The 27,717-nt window shown below is 32.6% G+C and overlaps 1 protein-coding gene across 1 annotated transcript in view; it reads left to right on the top strand.

Annotated features, from left to right (window-relative positions):
- Window positions 1–5,229: 5,229 nt before the first annotated feature.
- LOC143223993 (kinesin-like protein KIF2A) overlaps window positions 5,230–27,717 on the top strand; it is a 65,165-nt gene continuing 42,677 nt past the window's right edge. The window contains exons 1-5 of the mRNA XM_076452458.1: window positions 5,230–5,431; window positions 7,206–7,301; window positions 21,089–21,130; window positions 26,015–26,109; window positions 27,596–27,664. Of these exons, the coding sequence (XP_076308573.1) occupies window positions 7,241–7,301; window positions 21,089–21,130; window positions 26,015–26,109; window positions 27,596–27,664 (267 nt within the window). The 5' untranslated portion in view covers window positions 5,230–5,431; window positions 7,206–7,240. The remainder of the gene's footprint in view (window positions 5,432–7,205; window positions 7,302–21,088; window positions 21,131–26,014; window positions 26,110–27,595; window positions 27,665–27,717) is intronic.

Here is a 27,717-nt window from a genome sequence, read left to right as displayed (position 1 = left end):
TCAGTACCATACTGCCCTGAGCTCCCTGTACCCACTCTGCCAGAGAGAAAATAGTCATCCTCAGAAGAGAGCAGCACATCAGAGGAGGAGGTAGACGTTGATGATCCAAATTACAATTTCAGAGGTGCAGCTGGTGAGAGAAACACATACTACCCCAACCAAAGAGACCTCAATAACTTGATCAGAGATCTTGGTCTAACAAAGTCAAATGCCGAGCTTTTGACATCTGGGCTCAAGGAGTGGGATTTGTTAGATGAAAGTGTACAAGTCGCAAGTCAGAGGAAGCGTCACCGACATTTTTCAAGCTTCTTAACTCGTCAAGATGGGCTCTGCTTCTGCCACAATGTATCTGGGTCTGTGCAAGGCGATTGGAATTGCCTGTAACCCAAACGAGTGGCGCCTCTTCACTGATAGCTCATCCAGAAGCCTCAAAGCCGTGCTGCTCCATAACGGGAATAAGCATACGTCTCTTCCCCTGGCTCATTTGGTGCACTTCAAAGAGGAATACAACAGCGTCAAGATCTTGCTAGAACCCTTGAAGTATGATGAGTATGGCTGGGAGGTTATTGGAGACTTCAAAATGGTTACATTCTTGATGGGTCTCCAAGGAGGCTTTATCAAGTTTCCCTGTCATCTTTGCCTTTGGGACAGCAGGGACACTGCAGTGCACAACAACAGGAAGCACTGGCCACAACTGACTGAGTTCTCTTTGGGGAGGTACAATGTCAAGTGTGAGCCACTAGTGGACCTCCAGAAGGTGTTGTTGTTCTCATCACTGCACATAAAATTGGGTCTTATGAAACAATTTGTCACAGCTCTTGATAAGGAGTCTGCAGCCTTCAAGCACCTTCGAAACTTCTTCCATAAGCTGTCTAAGGCAAAGATCAAAGCTGCTGTCTTTGTTGGGCCATAAATAAAGAAGATCCTGGAGTGCACAGAATTCCCCCAAGAAGCTCAGTAGGAAGGTAAAAAAGCTTGGGACAGCTTTGTTGCAGTGGTTCGGGTCTTCTTGGGCAATCACAAGGCTGAAAATTATATGGAACTGGTTGAGGCTCTTGTGAAGAACTACGGCAAAATGGGCTGCAGGATGTCCCTGAAAGTTCATATCCTTGAAGCTCATCTTGACAAATTCAAAGAAAACATGGAAACATACTCAGGGGGGCAAAGCGAGTGCTTCCACCAAGATATACTGGATTTTGAACGTCGCTACCAAGCAGCGAATAACGAAAACATGATGGGAGACTATATTTGGGGGCTGATACGTGAAAATGATTTACATTACAGTCGCATATCTCGAAAAACTACTCACTTCGAAACACTTTTGTATAACTTTAGTATAAATACATGTAAATTCTTGATTCATATGTTGTTTTATTCAGACCTTATGTAAATGAAAATGTGCAAATTTGCACGTTTTTTACATAGAAAATATATTAATTTCATTATGCAGGTCACAAAATCAAAGTTTGAAGGGAATGATGGCCATTTTCTGTACTTTTACAACATAAGCAATTAAGAAATAACACATACTATCCAGGAACAAAATTTGTATTACATAGTGTAATCAATTGTAAACTGTACTGCACATTTAACTACTAAATACTGGGTTAGGCCTAGGCTAGAGTACCTTAACCCTACTCAAATATCTGAAGAATAAGTTGTAACCTCAACTTTGAGCTCAGTTTTGACCTGGGGACTTTAAATGAGCCAACAAACTATACGTCAACAAAATAGGCATATGTCTGAAACTTTATCTACATGCCTGGATACGAAGGCAAATTCAAATCGACAACCTTAAGTGGGGAATAGTCCACTTCATTATTCCAGGCTACAGGAGCGTTTCCAGTGTACTTACATTAAACTATTTACAGTATTTTGGCCTAACGTTATTGTCACTCGGTTCTCAGATAACATTAACGTTAGGCCCAATGCTAACACATTGCAACTGACGCCACTAACGTTAAGCCTAGTACTCAGTACTAATCTTGCTCACGTGATCTTGTTCAATTCATGCACTTTTACAGACAATCCTAAATTGATTTGTTGGTTCTTTATAGTATCTTTGTATTACCACGGTGCCACAATACTGTACTACTACTAGAAGTATAGTGTATACATAACAACGTTTAGAATTACGTTGTCGAACATGTCGAAGTCTCACGCAATTTGACCTAAAAGGTCGAATTATCGCCTTTAAACTCCTCCGATCAGCCAGTTGTTTTCCCTGCTTTTCAGAAATGCAATAAAACACACACTGATCTGAATTTATAGTCGCAAAATAGTTGAATTACACCTGAAAGTTTGTCGTCGTTATCTCTGTGTTTCAGTCTCAAATTATTCGTTCATCTCATAAAAATATCACCAAGAGAGCCGGACTTGATCGGGGCATTATGACGTCAGGATAGAATCAAGGAAGAAGTACAGTGAATATAATTGTGATCTCCATTTTGTGGTCTAAAAATGGCATATTTGACAAAATTTTGTTGGCTATTTAAGAACTGGGATGAAAACAATGGTGCTCGGTCTTAAATGTGATTTATCTGTTTATTTTATTACATAATCACAAGGGAATACATACATGCCCAAATACTCTTATAGGTTACATGTAGTCTATGAACGGTGGCATACCTTTTTAAATTTTTTCATGGTATCATAAATTTCAAAACATGTACTCACACACAAAGGAGGTTCTTTTTTTTTTTTTTTACAGCAAGTTGTTTGAAGCCAAAAAAAAAAAAAATTACGGCTCAGGAAAGCTTCAGTGAGAAAGACTTATAAAAATATTACAAAACACACATGAATAACGCAACATTAACGCAAATAAAACTAAAACGAACAAGATAATAACCCAAATATAACGTATGAAAACAGAAGCCGAAAAAAAACAACTAGCCACGTTTCTGTACACATCTGTCACCATTTTGTTTGACTAATGTTTCTGTGGTATCACACTCTTATTTTTCTGTAGATGTGACAGAATAAAGCAGTAAAAGGTAAAACAGTTCCACTGCCTACAATTTCTTATGAATCACCACAACAGAAGGAATGATTGAAAAAATATTTCATCTTCAAGGTCAGACATCATAGCATACAATCATCTTTTACCTGAAGTTCTGTCAACATTTTGTACTGCTCTTTGCAGTATTGTTTCGCAAATCAATGACTTCTTACTTCAGATACATAGTTAAGTAGTTTCTGGAAACTTTAGTCACTCACCAAGCCGAAGAAATCGTTTTTTTTTAACAATGCAGAGTAAAGTCGAGCACGGCAGATAAAGACAATTACAAAAAATTAACTAAAGTTGAGTGTGGCAGTGAAAGAGTTAAGGGCATGATAGCTGGGGGAAAAGACTCTGTGGTGCCCCTTTCCTTGGTGCCCTTAGCACGTGCTTATTTTGCTTAATGGTTAATTCGGGGCTGCCTCTCTGTCAGACAAATCTTTTAATTTCGTGTTTCAGATAATACAAGCCAGATAAGCTACATTAATCAGTTACCTAAAAGTATATTAGGAAAATAACGTAACTGATTGTTGTATCAAGATATAAATAAATGTAGTCATATGATTTACTATCACGTCTTCCCCTGAAATATAGAAGCACAGTAACAATAAAAGCAGGTGAAATTCAGCGAAACTAAAACTTTTTTACTGCATATTATCTTAGATTGATTGCTTCTTGTGCAATCTAACAACAGTCCCTTTACACACTTATGTGGGCACACTTATTGTACCAATTGGTATGTCTTAAAATGCCTTCTATAAACATCTACTGAAGGATTTCACAAGATAGCTTGAAACATATGGGGTATAAATTAATTTCCTACGATACGCAAGATAACCAAAAGACGTAGAAAAATTAATTTTAAGAATGCAAATTGCCCAAGTGTAAATAAAATTATTTCTTGGATCGTATAAATATTAAATTACTATTCCTTATTTCTAAAATTACAAAATTTCATTGAACTATTAATATAGCTTTCTGTATGTAAATAAAGACTCAATTTTGATTAGAAAATTAAAAAGTATATCAGTGATACTAAATATATGGCACTACTTTAATGTGATTGGCCTTCTAATGTTCGTAAATGCACAACACGACGTAATCTAAAATAAAGTTTACATTCACAATACAGGACCAGTACCATATATAAGTACCAAAACCTTCTTGTGTCCCTCTCAGTCCAAGGTTGGACCGAAGAGACGCTTAAAATGTGAAAGCTTGTTAAAAATGTGAATTTTATTTTACATTATAAATGAATTTGTTTATACAGATAATTCTATGTTTTCCATCTTATTATAATTGTTCACTCTATCTCCATATCTAATACAATAATATGAATTATGTGAGATATAATTTTCTTAAGATGCTACCAGAAAATTTATTTTAACCAAGCATATTGTGGGACATTAAATACACAAGCGAAAGGCCGAGAAATGTATTGTTTATTTAAGGCATTATAAGATGTGTTTTGAAACGATTCCCCACAATTTTAAATATTTTGGAGAGTTATTGTCCGTTACATAGATGAGGGTCAAAAACTGGAGAATGGGGTTTTTGAATAAATTATTAATTACTCAATCACTTCAGTAGGCTTCTGGCTCTAGTTTTTAATCCTTAAAAAAAGTTTGATTAAACTGCGAATAATCAATAAATTGGTTAGTTATTTTATTGTCCCACTAAATTAATGAAACAATCATATACACACGTACGCAACTTCCTTCTTTTGTGATCCAACGTTAAGTTTCAAGGCTTAAAACACGAAAATTCGAGATTTGATCCTGCGTTGTGATATCATAAACAGCTGATTCCGCAGTTTTGCAACTAAGCCAACCAAACAATTGTACCATAAAAATAATTTTTTGAATGCATTTCTTGTTGTGTTTTCTTTACTTTTGAAGTTAGTGACTATCAAATAAAGTTAAAAATATATGAAAAATTAATGAAATGATTGTGCTCTCTAATATTCTATGTTTTGCTTAAAATGTTATTTAGAGTTCTCAAATGTTTTTCGAATTATTTCATCGTCTAGGAAAGAATAATTCTTAAACAGTTTCTATTCAAGAAATATTTATATGCACTTTGTATCTTTATATTTCAAGTACTTATAATTATTGACTAAATCCAATGGTTATTTAATTAATAATTTTTGCAATGTTAAATGAATGATTATCACGAATTAGATAAAAATCCAGTTGTAGTGTATAAAACTGTAATTTCAATTTTACATTAGTTTCTCCAGGTACATCAGAATGCTGGAATTTGAAAGCAGAAGGCTTATTCGAGTTAGTCTGGAAAATGAATGTTGTGGTGTATGATGTTCTACGTAAACTAACGTTTGTTTGTTAGTACTTGCAGTAGTTGATAAAATATTTTTAATTTAATGTTACCACATAAGAACTGTTAACCTGAAGAGGATTGGGAACCCTAAATTAGGTAATTTAGTGGTATATTAATAATATACTTATTATTAATTTTATTTTGTATAATAGGGCTCGAGAGATTAAACTGCTGTACACTGACTTCTTACCCTGATGGTGTAGATAAACTTCAGTTAAAGTTCATGTTAGTACTTTTAGAAATATTGGAAGGTAGTATATTGTTAATGTTACTATAAAATTAAAAGTTAGCGTTGATCAGTGTTAGTTTTGATTCTGTTATGAACATTTGTAAAATTATATAATTACTTTTGTTAGTTTTATAAGTCCTAGTAGTACTAGTATTGCTTTTCTCCATAACGTCTAAGTAATAGTAATACTACTAGTACAACTACTGTTACATAATATTAATAGCAATGTTACTTTAGTATTTGTTATTGTGAATTTTATGGCTAATAATATAGCATTCAAGACGAGGGGTTTTATTGGCCCAAGGATTTTCAGCTTATAGAGGTCCACTTGAGACAGAACCTCTGTGTGCAATACATTTATAGGCACAGCTTGAGGCCCCCTAATTAGTATGAGGACCAGTAAGCCAATACTTTAATCTGGGGTTGACAGCATACCATTAATATTACTAGCCAGTATTGGTTTGTTTAGGTTAATAATAAAACTTTATAATTCTATTTTGTTGTAACAATTACATGACAGGTAACATTGACAGTGATATACAGCTAATAGTAGTCGTATTGTCACAGTGTCAATGTTACAAGAGCTGTAGAATATGCAGTACCAACATATTAATACTAGTCTAAACCAGTTGTCCCAAACATTTCAGTTGTGTAATCTTTTATGTATAAATTCCATTTTTGCAGTGTCACTGCACTTAAAACATTCTGAAGAGTTACAATAATAATGATAATGCTGTATTAAATCTCTTATTAGTGAAATGATTAGAGATACAACAATACATTAAATTACTAACATAAAAATTCTAGTATGTTAGCAGAAATATGTGCAAAGAAAACTGACAACATCTTTAACGCAAGTTTTGTGCCTGTTTTAGCAAGCATAGTTTCTCTGAGTGTTAGTTTAGATTTATTAGTCATAGTCACAGTTCAATTTTCCACATCTTTTAGTTGACTAAGATAATTTATCATGTGTTAAACTAGTAAAGAAAATTCTGATTTACATTGGTATTAAAATATGATGCTTTATTATAAATGGATATGATTTTTTTGTTACTTTTATTAGATAAATTATAATATTATGTAATATATTGCTATTTGTTTTCCTATAAATTTTACAGAAGAATAAAATATACTGAGTGATTGAGACCCTGATTTAAACTGTCTGTAAATTAACATCTAAGTGTTCTATACTGGTTTAGAAATTTTAGCTCAGGATAAGAAGGTAGTCCTAGAACATGCCTTTTAATTAATATTTTGTATGAATAATACAGTAATTAACTCGAAAAAGTTGTTTGTCTATAAGTATTGTACTTACAGTAATTTGAATTTATTACACTAGTAACTGTGTCTTTGTATTTGAATTGTGTGTGTGTTTATATACGTAATATAATATACTGTATAATCTAAGTAGTTATAGCATGTGTACATGGTTTCTATGAGACATATTAAGCTCTATTACAGATTTAAAACTGTAGTGGGAAAAGCCAGCAGAATAATTGACCAGAAGCATAAAGACTACTTAACTGTTAAGTGATTACATTGAATACACTGTATTGTAGGGTGTGGTTTAGTTTTTAAATAAGAAGAAAGGAAATTACAGAAACTATCTTGTGTTTGATTCTAGTATTTTGTTATCTATAGGTCTTGTTGCATTACTTGGAAAAAGTTAACACAACATGAACTCTGATTTAGGAGGTTTAAAAATTGGTATAAATGTGGAGATCCAGAGAACTGATGGTAAGTATAAGACTGGTATAAAAGCAAATCTTTCTGGAAAACCTATCAAGTTTAAATATTTGTCAAACTTATTATAGAGAACAATGAAGTAGAGAATAAAGTTTAAAATACTAAAGTATAAATTTTATAAGAAGAGTTGAACTAGTTGTGTGTAGTATTTAGATTTGAGTTTTGACCATTAAGTTTTTAAATTAATCAGTTACTTTGAGTTTGTAAACCTTCTTTTTTTGAGATTTAATTTTTCAAGTAATGTTCACAAGAATGATATGAAGTTAGAGATATCTAATAGTAATCTTTGTTTGTGAACTCTTAAAAACAAAATAATAGTGTTTACAGTTAAACAGTCATATCTGAACACCAAAATCAATATCATGTGAGCATAATGGACCATCACATGATTTCACTAAAATACACTGTAGATGTATTAATGTAAACATGTTTTTATGAAATTTGAAAATAAATGTAGTTCTTTTTATAATTGTGAATTATATGACAGAGCACTACCAGTTAATTTGCTCTTAAGATGCAATTGACTGTGCTCTTCCCCCCCCTCCCCATTTGTGGTACATGGATATTTGTTATGCTGCTATAAATTTCAAATATTGAACTTTTCCAGTTAACTTTAAAGTACATCTCTAGAAAAACTACTTTATCCAGGTAAATAACATTTATAGTACTTAAGTCCTATATGTTTGCCCTTTAAATTTCCTAAGATTAATAGTTCTAGAAAATTTTAAATGGTTTATTGATATCTTAAAAGTAGATGTAAATGTGTAAAAAATTTCATTTAATTTGAGTTTTGTGTTAAGGCTTTTGCACCAAAAACTCTCATTAAAACTAATTCATCTATATAATTAATTTTAACTAAAATAATGTGAGAATAGATGAATCAATGTGTTGCAATAGTACCCCTACTTTAAGGTAAAAGGAAAAAAATTGCAAAACAATAATAGTAAAATCACAGTGGAAGTCAGCTATATGCTTTTAAAAGGCTTTGGATGTAAAGCATAAATTATAAATATAAAAAATCGAAAAATATACATTTTTGTTACTTTGAGATAAAAACGTAACAGCCGACCAAAAGTAATTCAAATACAAAAGGGAGTATTTGTGATATAGTGAGTTAAAAAAGATGTTAGACTTAACCAGAAGCTGAGAAACAAATGTAGTTGTTTCAAATAAGACCTGTTATATCTGTTAATATGAAGTAAGTGTTTGATACAATTTTAATTTACTTATTATGACATACCATAAATAAATCTAAGAACACTAATGCTCATCTTTATTCACTAAACAAGATAAGGTATTTTCTGTTCTTGTTGAATTATAGTATTGTACTTAGGTTGACTTATTATAGAGAAAGTAAAGGTACTTGAAGTTTTCTTTGAAATTTTTGGTTCAACTCATCACTTGTTCTTACTAAAACCGTGTATGGGGCAAGAATATCAGTCTGAAGAAACACTAGTAAAAATTAATATTTAATATAAAAAATACAAAACATTTGTCTAATCATTATATCTCAAACTTTTTAGTTACTTCCTGAAAAATTATATATCTTTTATAGTAGATTTAATACTTTTAGTTTATTGTGCAAAAATTTCATTTAAGAGGAAGGATATTTTTGATGTAACTTTATGACATGTAGAGAAATACACAAGAGAAAATGTATTAACCCATTGACAGTTGATATTCTATACAGGGTATAATAGTTGAATGAGTCTGTTGTATATGCTGTATGGCTTGCAAAACTTTTGCATGCAATTAGAGCATCCATAGTTTAGTATGCTAAATGTGTGTGACAGACTATAAAGTTTCATTCATCCTGGGTTGTGATAATCATTTTACCTGGAAACTTAGATTTTGCATCATCTCTCCAAACTTTAGATGAATTAACAGTGAATGAATTAACCATGGAGAGAGGTTCAACTAATTTTAAGGGTACAGTGTTTGCTTCCAGCTTTGAAAATCAACTTGGTGTGATAACCATGACCTACTAGAGTTATTAGAGCTGCTAACTATATTCTTTATTAAAATGTGAGGCATAAATATCAGGTCATGCATATGAGGTTACTAGGTGCTATGAACAGTTGAGTCTATATAAAAAGTGATACCAGTAATGAATATATATAAACCAATATGATGCATACTTGTAATGAATAGTATCATTTGTGTGAGAATGTTTTATTAGTTTTTAAAGTATTGGGAAATATTATGTCCTTATTGGTATGTATTCATTTTTATGAATTTAGCAATATGTACTTTAAAATCTCAATTCTCACTGTTTAAAATAATATCCTTTTAGCAAATGGAAGTAGTTGGTACTTGGACAAAATAACGTGATTAGTTAATTGAGTTGCTGTTGTTTGTTGTTGAAACTGGTGCTTCTTCAGAAGTGATTTAAAGCTAAATGTATGGATTATCAGGGCGTTGACTTAGTTATTTTTGTTTTCTAGTGTGAAGCGTATACACCTTACCATGCATATCAGGTTACGAAGTGCTGTATATAAATGTAGTAACTTAAAAATTGAGTGGATCGCCTAACTTATTTACGGAAATTATACATGTCTACGTGTGTGTTTATATACAAACACACACATAGGTATAAAACACTCCAGTTATTTGTGCAACGACCAATTCATTCTGATGTAGGGTACAAATATGGTTTTATAAATATGCTCGGTTAAAGCGAATACTTGAAGCTCAGCGTTTTTGCATGTGCGTGACACGTGTTTGTGTTTAGTTAGTAGCTTAGGCTGTGAAAGAATGGTTAAACGCTGCGCATGGTAATGTGGTGCACTGCACTCGTGGTGAGAGTTTCTTTGACAGTTCTTACCAAAAGATTAGCAGGAGTTTGATAATGATATCGTATAGTTTTTCCCCGATTTATATTTTTAAACATGGAAGTACTACGAAAGTCGAGCGGTTTCGAAGTATTTAAATATGTCAACGAAAATCCGTATAGTTCCTATCTGTCATTTTGTTGGGTTGTTTTAGACTGGAATATCGATTGTTAACACTGATATCGCTTTAGTTATCAAACATATGAATAGTCGTATTTTTATGTGAACATACACATCAAAGAGAATTATGATGCTTCTTAAACACTACATAAACGTGTCTCAGTTTTACTGATTTATCAGCCTTTTTAATTTTACGTTTTTAATACTCTCAATAACGCTAGCAAATTTCGCAATCACCAGACGTCACAAACGTTATATCAGTGTGATGGGAATACTACGTAAAGTTTGTAGTAAACGCATATACGTATATAATTTAAGAAATGTATACAGAAAAGCTACAATACGTATTTCTTTCTTCCAAAAATGTTTGTTTTTCAACCACATAAAACGTGTAATCCAGAATTTAAAGATGTATGAAAACCTTAATGTATGTAATTATACTACTAGCGTAGGACATCTTAAGATAAATATAGACATGTTGTCAGTACTTCATGTAGTGAATGTTCAACCTACCTATTAAAAAAAATAACAGAAAGCTTTATTGGCATTGATAGTGTAGTTGTTATAATACTTTCTTTACAAAGGAAATGATTTAGGTTCTAAGTGAGTATGTTTTTTGTTCAAGGTCTGCACACATAGTTGACACATTTTCCAATAAATGCGTTAACAATATATTTGACCGGTTTTTAAACAATGATGGTATCATTAATAATAACTGTATACGGGACGTAATTTTATATAATATTTATACAATACAGTTTAAAATTATGTATAGTGGTTATAACTGATTTAAATGAACTCTAGGCAAAAAGCTCGTATTGATATCTAACATTTGTTTGTTATTATTCTTTGTTGTGAAAATATATTACTTATGGATCGAGGTTTGTGGGTTTGCTAACGACCAGGGAAGAAATCAGTACGCTGTCTTGGTACCACGTTGTGAGTCATCGCGTATGACGAAAATGTAGAAACAGGTTACATGTGACATAATATTGTTTTAGCTATCTGCTTGGGATCGCGATTGCGCCATGCAAGAAGCATGTTATGTTGGATACGAACCATTGTATACAAGCTGTTTAGTAACTATATTATATTGGTCTTATGAAATTATCAACTTGATTCACGAGAGTAACTCACTCAGTCCTTAGGTGGACATGCGAAAGTAAACGTCTAGTAGAATACACCCAGTTACACTAAACCGGTTCAACAAAAGTTTTGCTTTATATGTAAGAGGTCAGGTTCACAAGTAAAACCATGCAAGACTAGTTTAGGTATATGTTTCTCCACGTTCGTGAGATGTCATAAAGTTTTGGTTACTTTTATTTAAATGGCCTGACACATTTATTTGGTGCTTTGCAAACTGCTTACAACTAAGTTACACATAATTAGGTCTAATCAAAAGGATGAACAATTTGTAGCAAAATCTTTTTTTTTTAAACAGAATTTGGCAAAACTATCCTACAAGAAGGAATTATTATATCATAATTACTGAAGAGTGGGATATTGTTTTTAAGACATTATCTAATTGATACTTTATAGTTTAGTCTCTGTGAAAAGTAAAAGAAACAAAAAATATATTTTTTATATAATTCTTTGACATGTTAATGAAATTGTTTCACTAAAAAAAAGTTGGGACTAACAAGAATTTTTGTAAAACTTGCAAGAAGAATTTCATGTTTGAAGAGTGAAATTAGGTGTCGTAAAACATAAGTAGTTTTAAAATACCCTCTTGTATTTCGATTTTTATAGTTTTGTCTGTGTACAGTTTATACTGTGTATGGTTTGATGAGTGAAATAAAAGTCTTAAATGTTATATATAATGATTAAGTAAATAAATATTATAGTGTAAATGTATCAAGCTTGCCAATCATCAGTAAATTTATGGACAGTCATCAAAAGAAGATACATTTTAAGAGTGTAAACCAATAAAAAAGCATGCTGAAGAAGACATGCCAGGAGAGCCCATGAGAGTGGGACAAATAGCTGTAGACAGTATTATTGCTTACCAAAAAAGTTCTGTAGTGAGTACAGAATATTCACCCTTTGTGTCACTGTACAAAAGAACAATACAAGATCTGATGCAGATATTGAAAGAACTGTGGACAGGATAAGAAAAGTTAGAAGTGAGGAACAGATATCAGTATATGTTAGACATCAGAAACTGATCAGAGGAAGTTTGTCAACCCACTCAAGAAATTCTGTATGCAGTCCAAGGCAGTCAGAAGCACTTGCATGATAAAAAAGTAGTGGATCAACATTGTGATGTCAAATAAAGTCTTGGTTCTGCTACCCACTGAGAACAACAAACTCACCATGTATTGGAAAGGCCCTTTTGAAGTGTCGGCAGTGCTCAACATAACAGACTATAAGTAGATGAGAAGACCAAGATTTATCACATTAATCTCTTGGAGAGATTCTTTGAAAGAGAATACCTAATGGGTACATCTGTTGAAGTACAGATGAATGTTGCATGTGTGGTTGACACAGAACCAGAAGATGGTGATTTTATCATAGAAGATGAAGACTTGCTAGACCTACGAACTCCTAGCTGGAGAGAGGTAGAAAGGCACTATTATCAATGAAGAATTAACAGGAAAGTAGATGAAGGAGCTACAAGATCTACTGTGCCTGCATGTAGATGTCTTCACACATAGACCAGGCTAGACACACCTTGTGAAACACATGATTTGGGACCATGACCAAAGATCCAGTCAAGATGAAGCCCTACCAGATTCCCTGTGCAATGAGAGATCTGATTAAGCAAGACTTTGAGGTGATGTTAGAAGCTGAAATCATTAAGCCTTTGAATTCAGTGTACTGTTCACCAATGGTAATTATGTAGAAGATGGATGGCTCAAACAACTTCATAGATTTCTGGAAACTGAACCCATGATGAAGACTGACTCCAAACCTACAAGCAACTCAGAGACTATCATGGAGAAACTAGATGGAACAAAGCTCTTTACTAAGACCAACCTTTGTAAAGGTTATTGGCAAATCATGATGGAGACAGAATCTAAAGAGAAAACATCTTTTTCTTTTTGTGACTTCAGATGGATGCTACATTTTCAAGAGGATGCTGTTTAGGTTAGTCAACTCAGGAGCTGGATTTAACTGCATGATGAGGAAGGTGTTTCACAAAACCTTGAGCATTGTGGATGACATTCTGACTCAGCTAGATGGGAAGACCACCTGAAGAAACTGAGAGCTGTTCAGATGGGTGAGGATAGCAAATCAGACTATCTAAGTGCTATGTCTATTACTCTGTGCTAGACCTTTTTTGGATACAAAGTGGTTGACTAAATAGATGTCCATGGAAGAGAGAAGTTTACCTGCATACAAGATGCATCAGCTGTTATGAACAAGCAGCAAGCTGGAATCTTTTTGGGATTAATGGCATACTTTAGGAAGTTCATCCTAAACTACATTAATCACTGCACAAATGACTAGTCTGACCAAGAAAGGCCAACCCAACAAAGGAAGTGGGAACAGCCATAGCAAATGGCATTCCAGAAGTTGAAGAACATGTCAGGAAGTTTGCCAGTCATGAGAATGTCAGACCTCAATGAGCTATCTATTGCTTAGGCTGACACATCAGTCTTTGGAATAGAAGTAATGCTTTTGCAAGAACATATAGATGTACTTTTTCCTGTAAAACTGTAAAATGTTGTTAAGTAATGAGAAGAATTGCTGTGATTGGATGAGTACATTTAGCCATCATGTTTACCATCTGTAAATTTCATCATCTTGACAAACCATCAATGCTTTGCATGTAGCAAGCAACAGAAAAACAACAGTGTAAGTATCTTGAGGTGGAGATTGTACCTCCCGAACTACTGGTTCAACGTTGAAGACATCAAGGGAACTACAAATGTTAGTGCATACTGTACGAATATGTCTTTGTGCATGAACTGAAAACCGTCATTGTATATAGTATAAAAATATTGTAAATATTTTTCCTGAAGAGGGTCTTATTTGTAGATATACAGGACTGTTTCTATGTACCGCTTACTGTATGTGTAATGATATAGGTAGTTTTTGCAGCTTCAGTATTACATTTAGTGATTTTTGGAGGTGATGGTTTGTCACAGGTTTGTTTGCATAACTGTTTATGAATTGGTGATGGTTATATTGCTTAATTTTAGTAGTACCCTCTGGGTTTTTCTCATTTCAATTAAGTACTATAGTATCTTAATATCTAGTTGTATGTGGAATGTTTTAGACCTCTGTTGGTCTACAAATACACACAAGAATTTAGTTCAATAGTAATTTCTAGACTGTGTGATAGTGAGCTTAGCTATAAAGAGCATACAGTGGTGATTTTTAGTGATGGTGTCACAGGCTGTATTGTAATAAGAGAATAGGAAGGATATCTCATCCACTCAAATTCTGTTCTAAAGTAACTGAACCAGCATGTGTGGACTGTGACAAAAAAGAGAATTATTTAAAGCTTTGGATAGAACTGTAATAACCAACAGTGTAATAGACTTTTGTATATACATTTTATGGGTTTTAATATGTTACTTTAAAATAAGTGGATTGTGTGCTGTTTGTTTATTGTTGAAATTTAGTGTAATAAAGTCTAGTGTAATAGACTTTTGTATATACATTTTATGGGTTTTAATATGTTACTTTAAAATAAGTGGATTGTGTGCTGTTTGTTTATTGTTGAAATTTATTGGCAACAAGTCACATACTAACTGTAAATAGTTTGTCCCGTACATCAAATCTCACATAGACTGAGATGTGACTGATAAGAAATTGTCTTAAAACCACTGCCTATGAACTATTTGAATTAAGATGTATATGTTTTTGAACATTTGTGACATCAAGAAAACAATAGTAATTTCTGATATGTGCTTATTTTGCTCTGCTGTTGTCTCCAAAATATTAAAGAAACTAATTAGAAAATTAGTTTCACCAGTTTTTCATTGCATAATGTATGAAAGTTTGTGCATAAAGATTGGCATCACAGTAGAACCACATCTTCAGTGACACTGCTTATTCAGTTGTAGTAGAATGGACAAAATAGTTAAGAAAATGATATAAAAGAAAAATAATTTTCAGAGAAGAAAAATAAATGAGGTTTTGAAAGTAATTTTATCATTATAGAATAGTTTAATGAAGTATCAGTTCATTGGATAACTTGCCTAAGCTTTTTTTGCATAGTTTCACAGTTTAGTGGATTTAATGTAAATAAAAAAGGTGGTTGCAAGGGGGAATGTACCACTGGCTGAAGACAGTTGTAGCTGTGTGAGTTATGAAGAGCACTTTAAGGTTATATGGTAAGAAGCCAGAAATGTTCTAACAATAAGAGATTTTTGAATGTATTCAACTCTTTCAGTATGAAATGTTACTGCAGTGGTACTGTGCTATGCAGGCATCAAGCTCTTCAAATCACATATTAGTCAGAATACCATCTTTCCAGAGCTTCAGGATTAAAAAGAAAGATTTAAGGAAGTACAAGTGTCAAAGAGCCTGATCAGTGAGCAATAATAATAAAAATCATGGATTGGTTAAGAACAAATTTCATAGTGGCTGTGTGGTACAAGCAGTGCTTGTTGGAAAGTTAGTGAAAAAACCTCACAGTCAATGGATCAAACTATCAGAAAATGTGCAGTATAGGAACTACTTTTGACACTTATGTGCCTTCAGTCTCTAAGTAATAAAGTTGCATACTTTACAGACAGTTGATAAATGTGGTTATTTGTTATATGAGTAATAAATAGCATGTATCCATACACAATTGCTCTTGAAGTGGTTGAATGATAAGTCTGAAGACTTGACACTTAAAACTGGGTTTCAGTAATTTATCACTCAGCAGAGTTCACCATTGTGTAACTCTGCACTCAACAACAAACAAATAGTGCACTATTTGTTGAGAAAAGATGCATACCATAACAGTATATGCTATAGTAAAGTTTTGTAGAGAAATAATTATAGTGAATTAATAGTAGAATGTATGTAAAATTACTGAAGTTTATAGCAATATGTTAATACATAAAGGTTATTAAAATTATATGACCTTTAGAAATAAATAAGGTAATTGTAATCATAGTTGCCTTCCTAAATGAGAGCCTACTGATGGGCATCACACATTTTTGAGGGTTTTACAGAGTATAGTTATGTACACATATTTATTTAATTTAACTGACTTCACATTTTTGGAAAGAATACAAATGTCTAATCACAAAGAGTATTGATCAATATGGTATTCCAAGTAACCACCTGCCATAGCCAGTCCAATCTGTTTCAGTAAAATTACGGTTCTAGAATGTCAAATAACTTGTCTGGTGAGTGGAGGATAGTATTACATTATAAGAAGTATTTCAGCAAATTGATTCTTCACAGAAGCATATTTTCCATGCTTTAATATTTGAGTTCACTAAACCAGACGTCGCTTCAAATGTATCTTGATGAGATTGCATAATCAGAGTACAGTTGCATCAAATTTACTAAATATTCTCATATTATCATTTAGTTGATATATATAACTGCAATTTCTTTTTAAAAACAGTCATTTTTCTAGTATAAACACTTAGTATTTTAAATACGGAGAATATTTCTAGAAAATATTAAATTTTTATTGTTATATAACTTATGTTTATTCTGTGATGTATATTTTGAGGAGAATATTGTATTCACTTACAATATCTTCTTAAAACCAAAAAACATCTCTTGTTCACTAACTTGTTTAATGCTTTGAGTGCCCATATATATGTTTTATATAAAACTTTCTTTTCTTGACTTTTTTTTTTTAATAGTGACTGATGCAGTATTCTGTTTTGTACAAATTTTGAAACTTCTCTTCCCTAAAGGAGACAATTTGTAAATGTTTGTATGCTTTATGTAAAAGTATCTTGTCATGTGTAAAGTGATCTTACTGTTATTAATGGACATGGTATTGTAAACAGTACAAGAACCACAGAACCGTATCTTATTTGCCATGAAATAATAATATAAAAGTAGATAAGATAGGCATGACATACAGTATCTACATAATTAGTGCTTGACTTTTGTTAAAATTCACAGTAACCTTCATGTCACTGTAAATTTTAAATTAATGTTGGCAAGTTGGAGTTAATTCACTGTAGTTCAATAATCCTAGGAGTAGAAATGATCTAAATCTTAACAGCCGATTTGAATGTATGACACAAAATCTTAAATGTCCAAAATGTGAAACTACAAAATAGGACAACAACGATGACAAATTCGTCCTACTTTAAATTGTCTGGTTTCTGCTTATAGTAATTATAGTAACTTCTGAGTTGGAGGTCTTATTATAACAAGAGAAATATACAGGGTGTTTGGAATGTCACTGTGCAGTTTTGTCTGTTAATAAATATATAAGTGCACAGTGACTTTCCGAACACCCTGTATTATCAGAAACATTAGCATATAGTATTTTAACATTTTGTTTCAGTGTTACTTTTCTTATAGTTGAAATATAGCTCTAACTTCAAAACTAAACTAACAACTTAAAATTGGTATGCAGTTATAGTTTTCATCTAACAGAGTTTGAAAATCATTAATGAATAAGAATAAAACTGCAACATATATTAAGATAATATAGAATTTCTGTGTTAACAACACTCTTAATGTTTATAGCTTTCCATTGTATATTTTATTTTTACAATGATGGTATCATATGTTTTAACATTTTGAAAGTTAGGTGTGTAGTGTAATCAAGTTTTCAGTAGTTTTTTCCAAAAAGGATATTTCTGCTATAAAATTTAGTACTTTGAATTAATCAGTATAGTTTTAAAGTAATCTAGATAAAAGTTAAAATAATTTCAATTTATTCTGGAGTATAAAAAATTTAATTCTTAGTTTTTCCTTACAAATCTAATAGGAAAAAACTCAAGTTATAATTGAACTTAGTGAGATTACAAGACAAATCAATTACATTGTTTTATTTAATAAATGCAGTCTAAAAACTAGATGTCAAACTTAGGCTTAACAGTGTCAACAACATGCTGCTGGTAGTTAACCATAGGATTGAGTGTTTATTTTAATTCTACAAAATAATACAATGGTTAAGACTCATCCAGGGGTTAACCGTTTTTGGTTTGTTAGGTGTGATAGGTGTAATGAGTGAGATTTATTAGAGAACTCTGGACTACTATGCATTTGTCAGGAAGCTAATAGTGAGGATTTTCAATTTATATATATAGCTTGCAGGTTGGTGAAGAGCTAGAGGCTATACTAACTAAAGATGAGATAAGAGATGCATAAAAACTCTGAGAATTGACAGTAGGATTTTGAGAAGAGTTTAAAACTTTACATGCAAGGGAAACATCAGCTAAAATTGACAATGGCAGTCAGGAAGTTAGAAAGGGTAGAATTAGGGTTTAAAATAGTGAACCATTGTAAAGATCCTATTATGTTGAGCAACATATTTCAGCTGTTGACTTATGTAAAAGGGGGCAAACAAAAGGAATAGAGAAGGATATAGATTATGAACTCAGATGTTATAATTGTATGCAATTCCTTGTAATGGCATGTGGATAGAATAGTCTGTGGGGGTAAATAAGGGGAAAAGAGTTAAGAGTATGCTATATTGCAGCACAGGTGAAAGACATAACTGACAGAGCAAGAGATATAATGAAGGAAACTGGCAATAATTCAGTTTTCGTTATGCACATAAGGGCTAATGACATAGGGAAGAGTAAATCAGAAGAGTTGATTAATAAATACAAAGGGTTGATTAAAATTAAAAAAAAAAATGAAGGCCATAAATTAATTGTGTCAGGGAAACTTCCAAGAATTAATTGTGGATATGGAATTTTGAGTAGCCCATTAGGACCAAATGCTAGACTTAAATTAATATGCAAGGATAAGCAGGTTAACTGGTTGGACTTGTAGGATCAGCTAAGTGGGAGGAGAAAACTCTTTAGAATGGATGGTTTACACTTAAGTAGAATAGAGTTTGTCATATTAGCAAGAGTTATTAACTCAGCTGTAAGGGATGTTTTAAACTAGGATTAGGTAGTGGTGAGGGCCAGGAACTAAATTTGAGATAGAGTAAAGTTTGACAAAGGAAATCAGGATAAAAGTTATAAGAATAGTTTTACTTGTTATGACTGTAATGCTGGAAGTGTAACAAATAAATTAGATGACTTGAGGGGACTAGTTGGAATAGATTGTGATAAAATGGGAACAAGTGAAGTGTTTAAATGTTTAATTTTGATGAAAGTATTTTTTAAATACATGGTTATAGATTATTTAAAAGGGACAGGGTAGTAATGAGAGGGGGAGGTGGGATTCTATATGTAAAGTGTGAGTTACATCCTGTTGAATAGTTGAGAATGTTAAGGATAATAGCAAGGAGATTGAATCCATTTGGGTTTTTGTTAGTGGATATCAAATGAAAAAAAAAAAACCTTTATAGGAATTTGTTACAGACTATCAGATGAAATTAGTGAGAAACTTTATAGTGAAATTAAGATTTGAGCTGTTAATAAGTCCATAATTATGGATGATTTTAATCTCAAATATAGTGATTGGGAAATGTGAGAATCACACCATGAGAGAGAGAGAGGTTCCTGGAAACTGTGTAAGATGGAGTTTTTCACCAGCTGGCCAAAGAACAGAGTAGAAATAATTATTGTTAACTATTAAAGTAGGAATGGTTGAGAGGGTAAAAATTGGGAAACACCTCAATACAAGTGATTATTGTTGTATTAGACTTTGTTTTGTTGCATATGGAAATCAGTAATAATATTTTGATTCCAAATTTCAAAAAAAAAAAAAAAGAATGGGTGCAACAAGAATTATCTGTTGTGAACTGGGCAGCTGAGGTGTTTGATCAAATGGGAAAATTGAAAAAAAGGTTTTCAGTATTCAAAACAAATATATTCCTTACAGAAAGAAAAAGGTAGTTGCATATGAAAAACCAGGTTGATGCACAAAAGTATGAGAAATATAATTAAAGAAAAGCATTACAAATATAAGAAATTTAAATTGACTGGCCTTGTAGAAGATGTAGAACATTAAGAAAGTTCTTCAGATAAGAAATTAGGACATCCAAAAAGATGTATGAAAAAAGTTTGGCTGAAAACAAAAAAAATTATTACTTTTAATTTTTAAGTGTGTTGAGGGTAAATAAAATGTTAGGATGGAGATAAGATCTTCGAGTGATGATAAAGGAAGTCTTGTATCTGATTATGAAATGTCTATGTTATTGAATTCTGCTTTTTCTTCAATTTATGCTTGTGAAGACTTAAGCAGCATTCCACATCTTGAGCAACTGAGAGATGAAAACAGAGTTAAATAAGACAGATGCATACGTTCTGAGCTTATGGAGACAGAAAATTTGAGTGGGTTCAAAGGAAAGCTTGAATGAATGATAAGGACTGGCTTTAATTTTGTTTAAATTTATTTATTTAATAGTTTGCCTCAGAGGATGGGACATTCAAGATGGACCAACAGGTTCTTTGTTGTCCCTAAACATTGAGTCTCATTGTGTTAAATCTCAACTGGGAGATGTAGCATAATGAAACATTTTTTTGTTTTTTGCCAGACCTGTAGGATATTTGGTAATGTCTTGTATTGTCCACACTATTTAAATCTTCTACCAATAGCAGCATGAAAAACAGCACAAATGGGCATAAAACAGAAACATTGAAAATGCTAGAATTGGTGTGGATACTTAAATGGTAGTTTAGATCTGTTAAAATATAGTGGTGAGTAGTAACCATAATTTTTATGTAAATATGCTTGATAGACTTGACTCTGATAGTTTAGAAGATTGTCAAAGTCATATGGTGTTCAAATGTGTGATGATGAAGAGGCAATGAAGTAAGAGGATGCTATCTCTCCATCTAGTGATGACAGTCAAGATAATGAACCTGGACACAACAGAGAAAGGTGTAAACAGTACTGACAGTGGGAAACATTTGTCCCATTTGTAGTGTGAGGGCATGGGAGTACTGTAAAATATATGTCAAACCACAGTTAAGTGGATAATTAAAATTTAAAATGTCTGAATTTGTTCTTTTTGTGTAAACTTTGTTTCCAAAACATACATACTTTTCACTGACACTATAGCTATTTCTTGATCTCCAGGGTTTCCACTCTTTGTCCATCTTAGCTTTGAGAACACTTGCTTAAATCTTCTTATAACTCACTCAAATGCTTGAGGAAAATTCTGATCTGCAAGTTTCCCTACCATCTAACTAGGTATTGTATACAAGTACACCATTCTGATAACATAATCACTTCTTTTTAAGAAAGCATTTGGCATGGATTTCTATCACAGGAGCATTGTAATTATTTACTATGTACATTATGATTTGGAATGTGGTTGGTGTTTCGATGATTATTTTTTCATTTATATTTATACATTGTTTAACAATAAAAAAACAGCACTATCATGAAACATTCTGACAATCCCATGGATTTTTCAGCAAGGAAGCATACATTCTTGAGACCTTTGTTTTCTTACCTTGGATCTTCTCTAATGAGCTAATTTCCATCACATCAGTCTTTTAACATGCCATGTTCCAGGAGTGATGAGTTTAATTGCAGATCATATTCCTTTATCTAACTAGATTCTTCAAATGTAACACATGTTACATCAGGTATTTTGGTGGAGTTACTCTCAGTTTCCCTTTTAAGATTGATGCCTTTGCAACTCATAATTCTCAACTGCAGTTTTTTAGGTCTCCAATACCTCATCCTTAACATTGGCAGTAGATTTGTTCACTTAGGACTGGACAGGTTTGCATATGTATGCCTTTCCCCTGATTTGGCTATTGCCTCAGGTTCTGACTATGGTTCATTCTATTTTCTGTTGAGTTCTCTTGGCTGCATCTTATTGGCCAGCTGAAGCATGGCTTCTGCTTCTTCAGTATCTGCAGGAGTATCCACCTATGCCTCTTTCACGATGGTAGTTGCTATTGAGACAACCTTGATCATGCTTGGAAGTTATGTGGTCCTTTGCTCAACATAAGGGGTAATCTTCCAAGGTTTCTCTGTATTTAACTAAATCTCTCCATAGGCCAATCATAATCATTTATCAGCAGAAATGGAGTATTTATCATCAGTGGTGTATTAAGAGGAATTTAATAGGTTTTTGAATCCCCATTTTTATCAGGTCTACTAAAACCCTTTCATAGTCTCTGGCTCAAACAACCTTTTCAATTATGAAATTAGAATTTCAATTATTTTACATGAGTTTTATTATCCTCTTTAGTTTTGTGTTTTTTCTCATCCTTCTGTTAAATTGTAATTTTGTTGTTGTTGTTGGCCTGTGGACATCATTGATCAGAGTTGTTTGCAATTCATGTGCATGGGACTATCATTTCTCTGATAGGTATTTTCTTCTTAAAGACTTTGGCAGCCAGGGAAGGGAAAAAATGCTTCTCTCTAATCCATTTGCTAACCATTTCTTACCTTTGTGATTGTGCCAGTCCTGATAATTTCTTATGTCCTGTCAGGGGCTTTAAATGTTATATGGCTCATACTAACTCATTTTGAAGTACTAAGAATTGATTATTCATTCTTTCAGATCCTTCTATTTGTCAGTTTCCTCTCCTAAGGGTTTTGATTACCCCTTGCTATTTTGACTACATCTGTTAGACCTTAACCAGAGGTGTTTTTCTCAATCTTATACTCTTTTGTTTCCAGGGTCCCTGTATTTTTCACTGGATCCAACTGTGTTGCTCAGGCAGGTATGTTTTCTGTTCTCAATTTTGCACTAGCAACCACTTTCATTATAAGAACTACAGGTTGCAATGGACTCTGTCAAAATGGAGTGTTCCATAAGACAATCTAGGCACTTACAAGATGGTATTACCTTATTATGGACCACCACTCATTTACAATCATGAATAAAGCTAATTGGGATCATTACCCACCCCTGCCAATGTTTTGGTTGAATAAATCAGCATTAGTTTGCTTTTTAAAATGTAGGGAACTTGGTTCACCTATTCCATAGTTTCCAGAGCACTTATCAGGACTCCCCAGTGTATTTTACCCACCTGTCCCAGACTCTACTAGTGGAACTTGGGAGTTTCTACCACTCCTAGTTTCCATTGACTGAGTGGCAGACATAGACTTTTTCCTCCAGAGTGTTTGAGTGTGTTCTTCCACTCTTGTTGAAGAGGATGAAGTTGGGGGCCCTCCTACTATATAGGGTTCCTAGATGTTGTTTTTTTTCCCAAATGTCAGTAGGAATAGTACCAGCTTTCATGGTAACCTACTCATAGCTCTGGTTCAGATTTGACACAAAGCTATCTAGTTGGGGACTGCATGGTTCTACTCTTTAATCAATGTTGGTTTCATATATTGTCTGTGGAAGGTGGACCACTATCTCATCATAGGCCCAGCATGGCCAAGCATATTAAGGCGTGCGACTCATAATCTGAGGGTTGTGGGTTCGCATCCCAATCGCGCCAAACATGCTCGCTCTTTCAGCCGTGGGGGCATTATAATGTGACGGTCAATCCCACTATTCGTTGGTAAAAGAGTAGCCCAAGAGTTGGCGGTGGGTGGTGATGACTAGCTGCCTTCCCTCTAGTCTTACACTGCTAAATTAGGGATGGCTAGCACAGATAGCCCTTGAGTAGCTTTGTGCGAAATTCAAAAAACAAACAAACATCTCATTATAATTCCAAATGTAAAGTGGTCCAATCCTAGGTCCTTGGTTAACCACAGGTTGCATGTCATCTTCATAATTCCATGGGCAAGCAGAATACTCCTTCTCCACTTGGTTGGGGAATGAGGATGAATGTTCATAATTCCAGACTGGATGAGTTCTATTTCGTTGAGTACTGCTTTCATGATCTGATCATTCCGAGCTGAAGAAAGTGTCCATTTAGGTGTTGCTTACTTTCTTATTGTGATTCCAGTGGTGTGAAATGCATTACTCTATGGCTACAGGTTGGGATCCAATCAAAAGTGTGGGATTTGGGTATCATGACACTTTAATTCTATCCCTGAGGTATGGAACCTCAGCTATCTGGTTGGGGGCTGGCTTATACTGACAGTTACTCATATTCTATTCTACATTTGATATAGGAACTAAGTTTCAGGTGAAGAGCATACCTTTTCTGGATGTGCTCCAGTTCTACACAGATGCTTTCTCTATAGATCATGCCTGAACTGGCCCCTTCATTTCTTGATGTGAGATTCTACCTATAGTATTTTGCCAGTTAACATTTTTCTAAACTGAAGATGTATTTCCAGTAATGCTTACCTCTACTGACATTCTTTTGCTCTACCTCCCCACTAAAAGCCAGTTTATATCTTGATAAAATGATTACATTATTGGAATGAGGAGCTAGTATATAGTACTTAGAGGGTGTATTGAAGTTGGTTAAAAAAATTTGTAAATTATAATTGGCCTAAGGCATTTGAATGTGGTATAAGAGACTGGAGCAGGTGTTCTCAATGCTTAGATGGACAAAACGTGGAAACCCTGGAAATCAACAAATAGTTAATGTCAGTGGAGTAAAGTATTATTGGAAATACATTTTCAGTTTTAGAAAATGTTCACTTATAAAATGTAATTTATGTATATTAACCTCAAATAATTATTGTAGGTGTTCAGCATTTGCTATCACAACCATCAATGTGCAGTTTATGAACAAAATTATTGGTTTGGGAATAATTCGTGAGCATTTTTTCAAGTTAAACAAATATATTCATAAATGAAATGCTTTTGCAAAATATTTCATGTCATTTGGTAGATAATTTTTCGCTCTAATAGATGGTGTGTTTGATTTTTATATGTCTTTAATTTTTGCTTTCATTTTCAGCTCATTAAATGGACTGTCAAGTGGACAAAATCAAGCATTTTCGACACCATCTGCTTTTCGCATTTAATTTCTTGCAATTTCATTTAAAACAATGCATACTATATACCTAGGTATTACATGAAATAAAGTATCATAATAAACGTTTTGGGTGTAATGTGTTCATGCATTGAAGTATTGTATAGTCTTGCATGTAATGCTTGAATGAAATTATTTAAAAACGCTCACGAATTATTCCTCAACCTAATAGTATGACTAGTGAATTGTGTGTTGAAATAAGTGATTGCTAATCATCATTTTAAACTGAGTGATTTGTATTTAATGGAAGCTGTTCAGAAAATGTTTTTTTTTTCATTTTGGTGAAATATCTAACATTAGGGAATTTTGAAATGTCTATAAAGATATTTTTACAATGTTCACGGTTTACCACATAAATTTTCTGCCTCATGATTGATCTTTTAATTATTTTTGTCAAAGGTTTGTTTGTTTGTTTGCTCAAATTGTAAGAACTTGAATGGCTGGTAATGACATACTTTAAAGAGTAGTTTTTTTATTTGTAATGAAGCTATCTTCTGAATTAAAATAAAAATACAAGTGTATTCACTACAGTTTCTGCTTGGAACTGTTGACTGAATAAACTGTTAGTTTTATTTTTATGTGACTACTTATCTTTATTTATAATTATACATCTTATGGTATACTTTGACAAAAATCATTTGTGGCTTCTATTGTAATTATTTAAATTTTGTTATATATAGTATACTGTCAATCAGTGTGTGTCAAAATTATATTGTGTCAAAAGGCCCACTTGACAGCTGTATGTGTAAATCTTGTGGATGTGAACTGTGAATGTTTTCTGGAAAAATCAACTTTCATGCTGTTATATTACTTATATTCTAAAGTTACAAGATAAAACTATTGCAGATACTGTTTTCTTATTTCTTTCTTGAAATATTTATCTAAATGTATTCAGTAATTTATAATGTTGTTACAGGTCGTATACATTCTGCTGTGATTAGTGGTATTAATATAGCCACAAAAAGTGTTACTGTTGAATGGTTTGAACGAGGAGAAACAAAAGGAAAAGAGGTCAGTTTAAAATGCAGTTATGATAGTCTATTCATAATTTATATTGTTTTATTATGGCATAGTATATGGCTAAATTACAAACTTGAGAAACAAGTTGTCCAATCAAAATAAATAAATAAATAAAACTCATTTTGTTTCTTTTGGTTATTATACAAACTGCTTGAAATAAAGTAGTTTCATTTGTGCACTTTTAAAATAAAATAATTTAAGAGTAATAATATATCATTTTTTGAGGTTCTGTGTACTCCATAAAACATTATAGCAGTGTAGGTTTATATTTACTTGTTAGTGAAAAAACTGTGGTTTACATGTGTGTAATTCCCATGACTTGCATATTTCCTGAAAGGCTAGACTTATGCCAGGAACAGCTGTGACTCATAAGATGTTGTACTTACCACTTACTCGCATTAAGAGGGAATGTGAAATATCTTCTATGTTTTAAGGAAAGTTGGAAAAGATAAACAGTGAATATCGCATAACTTTGTAACTTTAATTTTATTGTAAGCTCTTCTCTAGTCCTTTCATGGATTAAATAAACAAAATATTAAAAATTTTGCAGTGTTAAGTGTGTATGTGCATTTTACTTTGGTTGTTACAGCTACTATGTATTTATTGAAAGAAAAAAAAAATATTTAAATTTTCTAAACAGGCTTATTATAGGCATATTTAAAAGGAGACATGTAACTGAATGATATTGTCATGGAAAAAAAAAGTTTCATGCCAGTGCATGCACTTCCTGCTAAATATGTTAACTGTTCTGACCTGCTTTTAAGGTACTGGTTTTGTTATTTGTTCGTTTTTTTTATAGTATCACTTTGAAAGTCTTCTTGTTTTTTCATTAGTGTTTTTTTGTAGTCTTTTGCCGACAAATAATCTTGGTTCTTTGTATGAACTTACAGGAAATATAGAAATACTACAGGGAATGGGAAAAATATAGATATTATATAAAGTAAAATGAAGTTTCTTTTTTTGTCTAACCTCAACAAACACTCCCAGTAATGAACTGCATTAGATCCATGTTATCTTTGCCATAAAGCATCATACTTTTATTATAAATAGAATCAATATTACTTTACATTGGAAAAATATAATACATTTACATTGAGTATGTGTAGAATCCCTGTTAAGTTTACAATGAACACGGAATGCATCATTCCTGTACAGTGAATGTGTACAGAATAAATTTTACCTTGGACATGTAATGCATTACACCTGTATGCATATACCTGTATAAATTCATCTTAACTTCACCATTATAATAAGATATATGATAATGTTATATTATATAGAATAATAATTGAATCCATCATACTTGTACTTTCTTCTTTTACTCTCTTCTATATTGCACTTTATGCATTCATTGTGTTATATTGTATTTTATTTGATATTATGCAACAGATATCAGAATATTGTATTGTGGGTTTAGTATTTGTTAGTGTGACATTTACTATAAGCAAAACATTGATGAGGTATCTTTATTCTGTAGATTGAGTATGATACCTTGTTTTCACTTAATCCAGGAATATGTGAAGTGCCTAGGAATGTTAACAAGAAGGTAGGGCAAAAACTAAATATTAAGCTATTATGGAAGATTTTAATAGTTATCTA

This window comes from Tachypleus tridentatus, chromosome 8 (genome assembly GCF_004210375.1).
Source record: "Tachypleus tridentatus isolate NWPU-2018 chromosome 8, ASM421037v1, whole genome shotgun sequence".
In the NCBI taxonomy this organism is placed as follows: domain Eukaryota; kingdom Metazoa; phylum Arthropoda; class Merostomata; order Xiphosura; family Limulidae; genus Tachypleus; species Tachypleus tridentatus.
The sequence above is the reverse complement of the archived record's forward strand: the minus strand, read 5'-3'. Positions and strand labels throughout refer to the sequence as shown.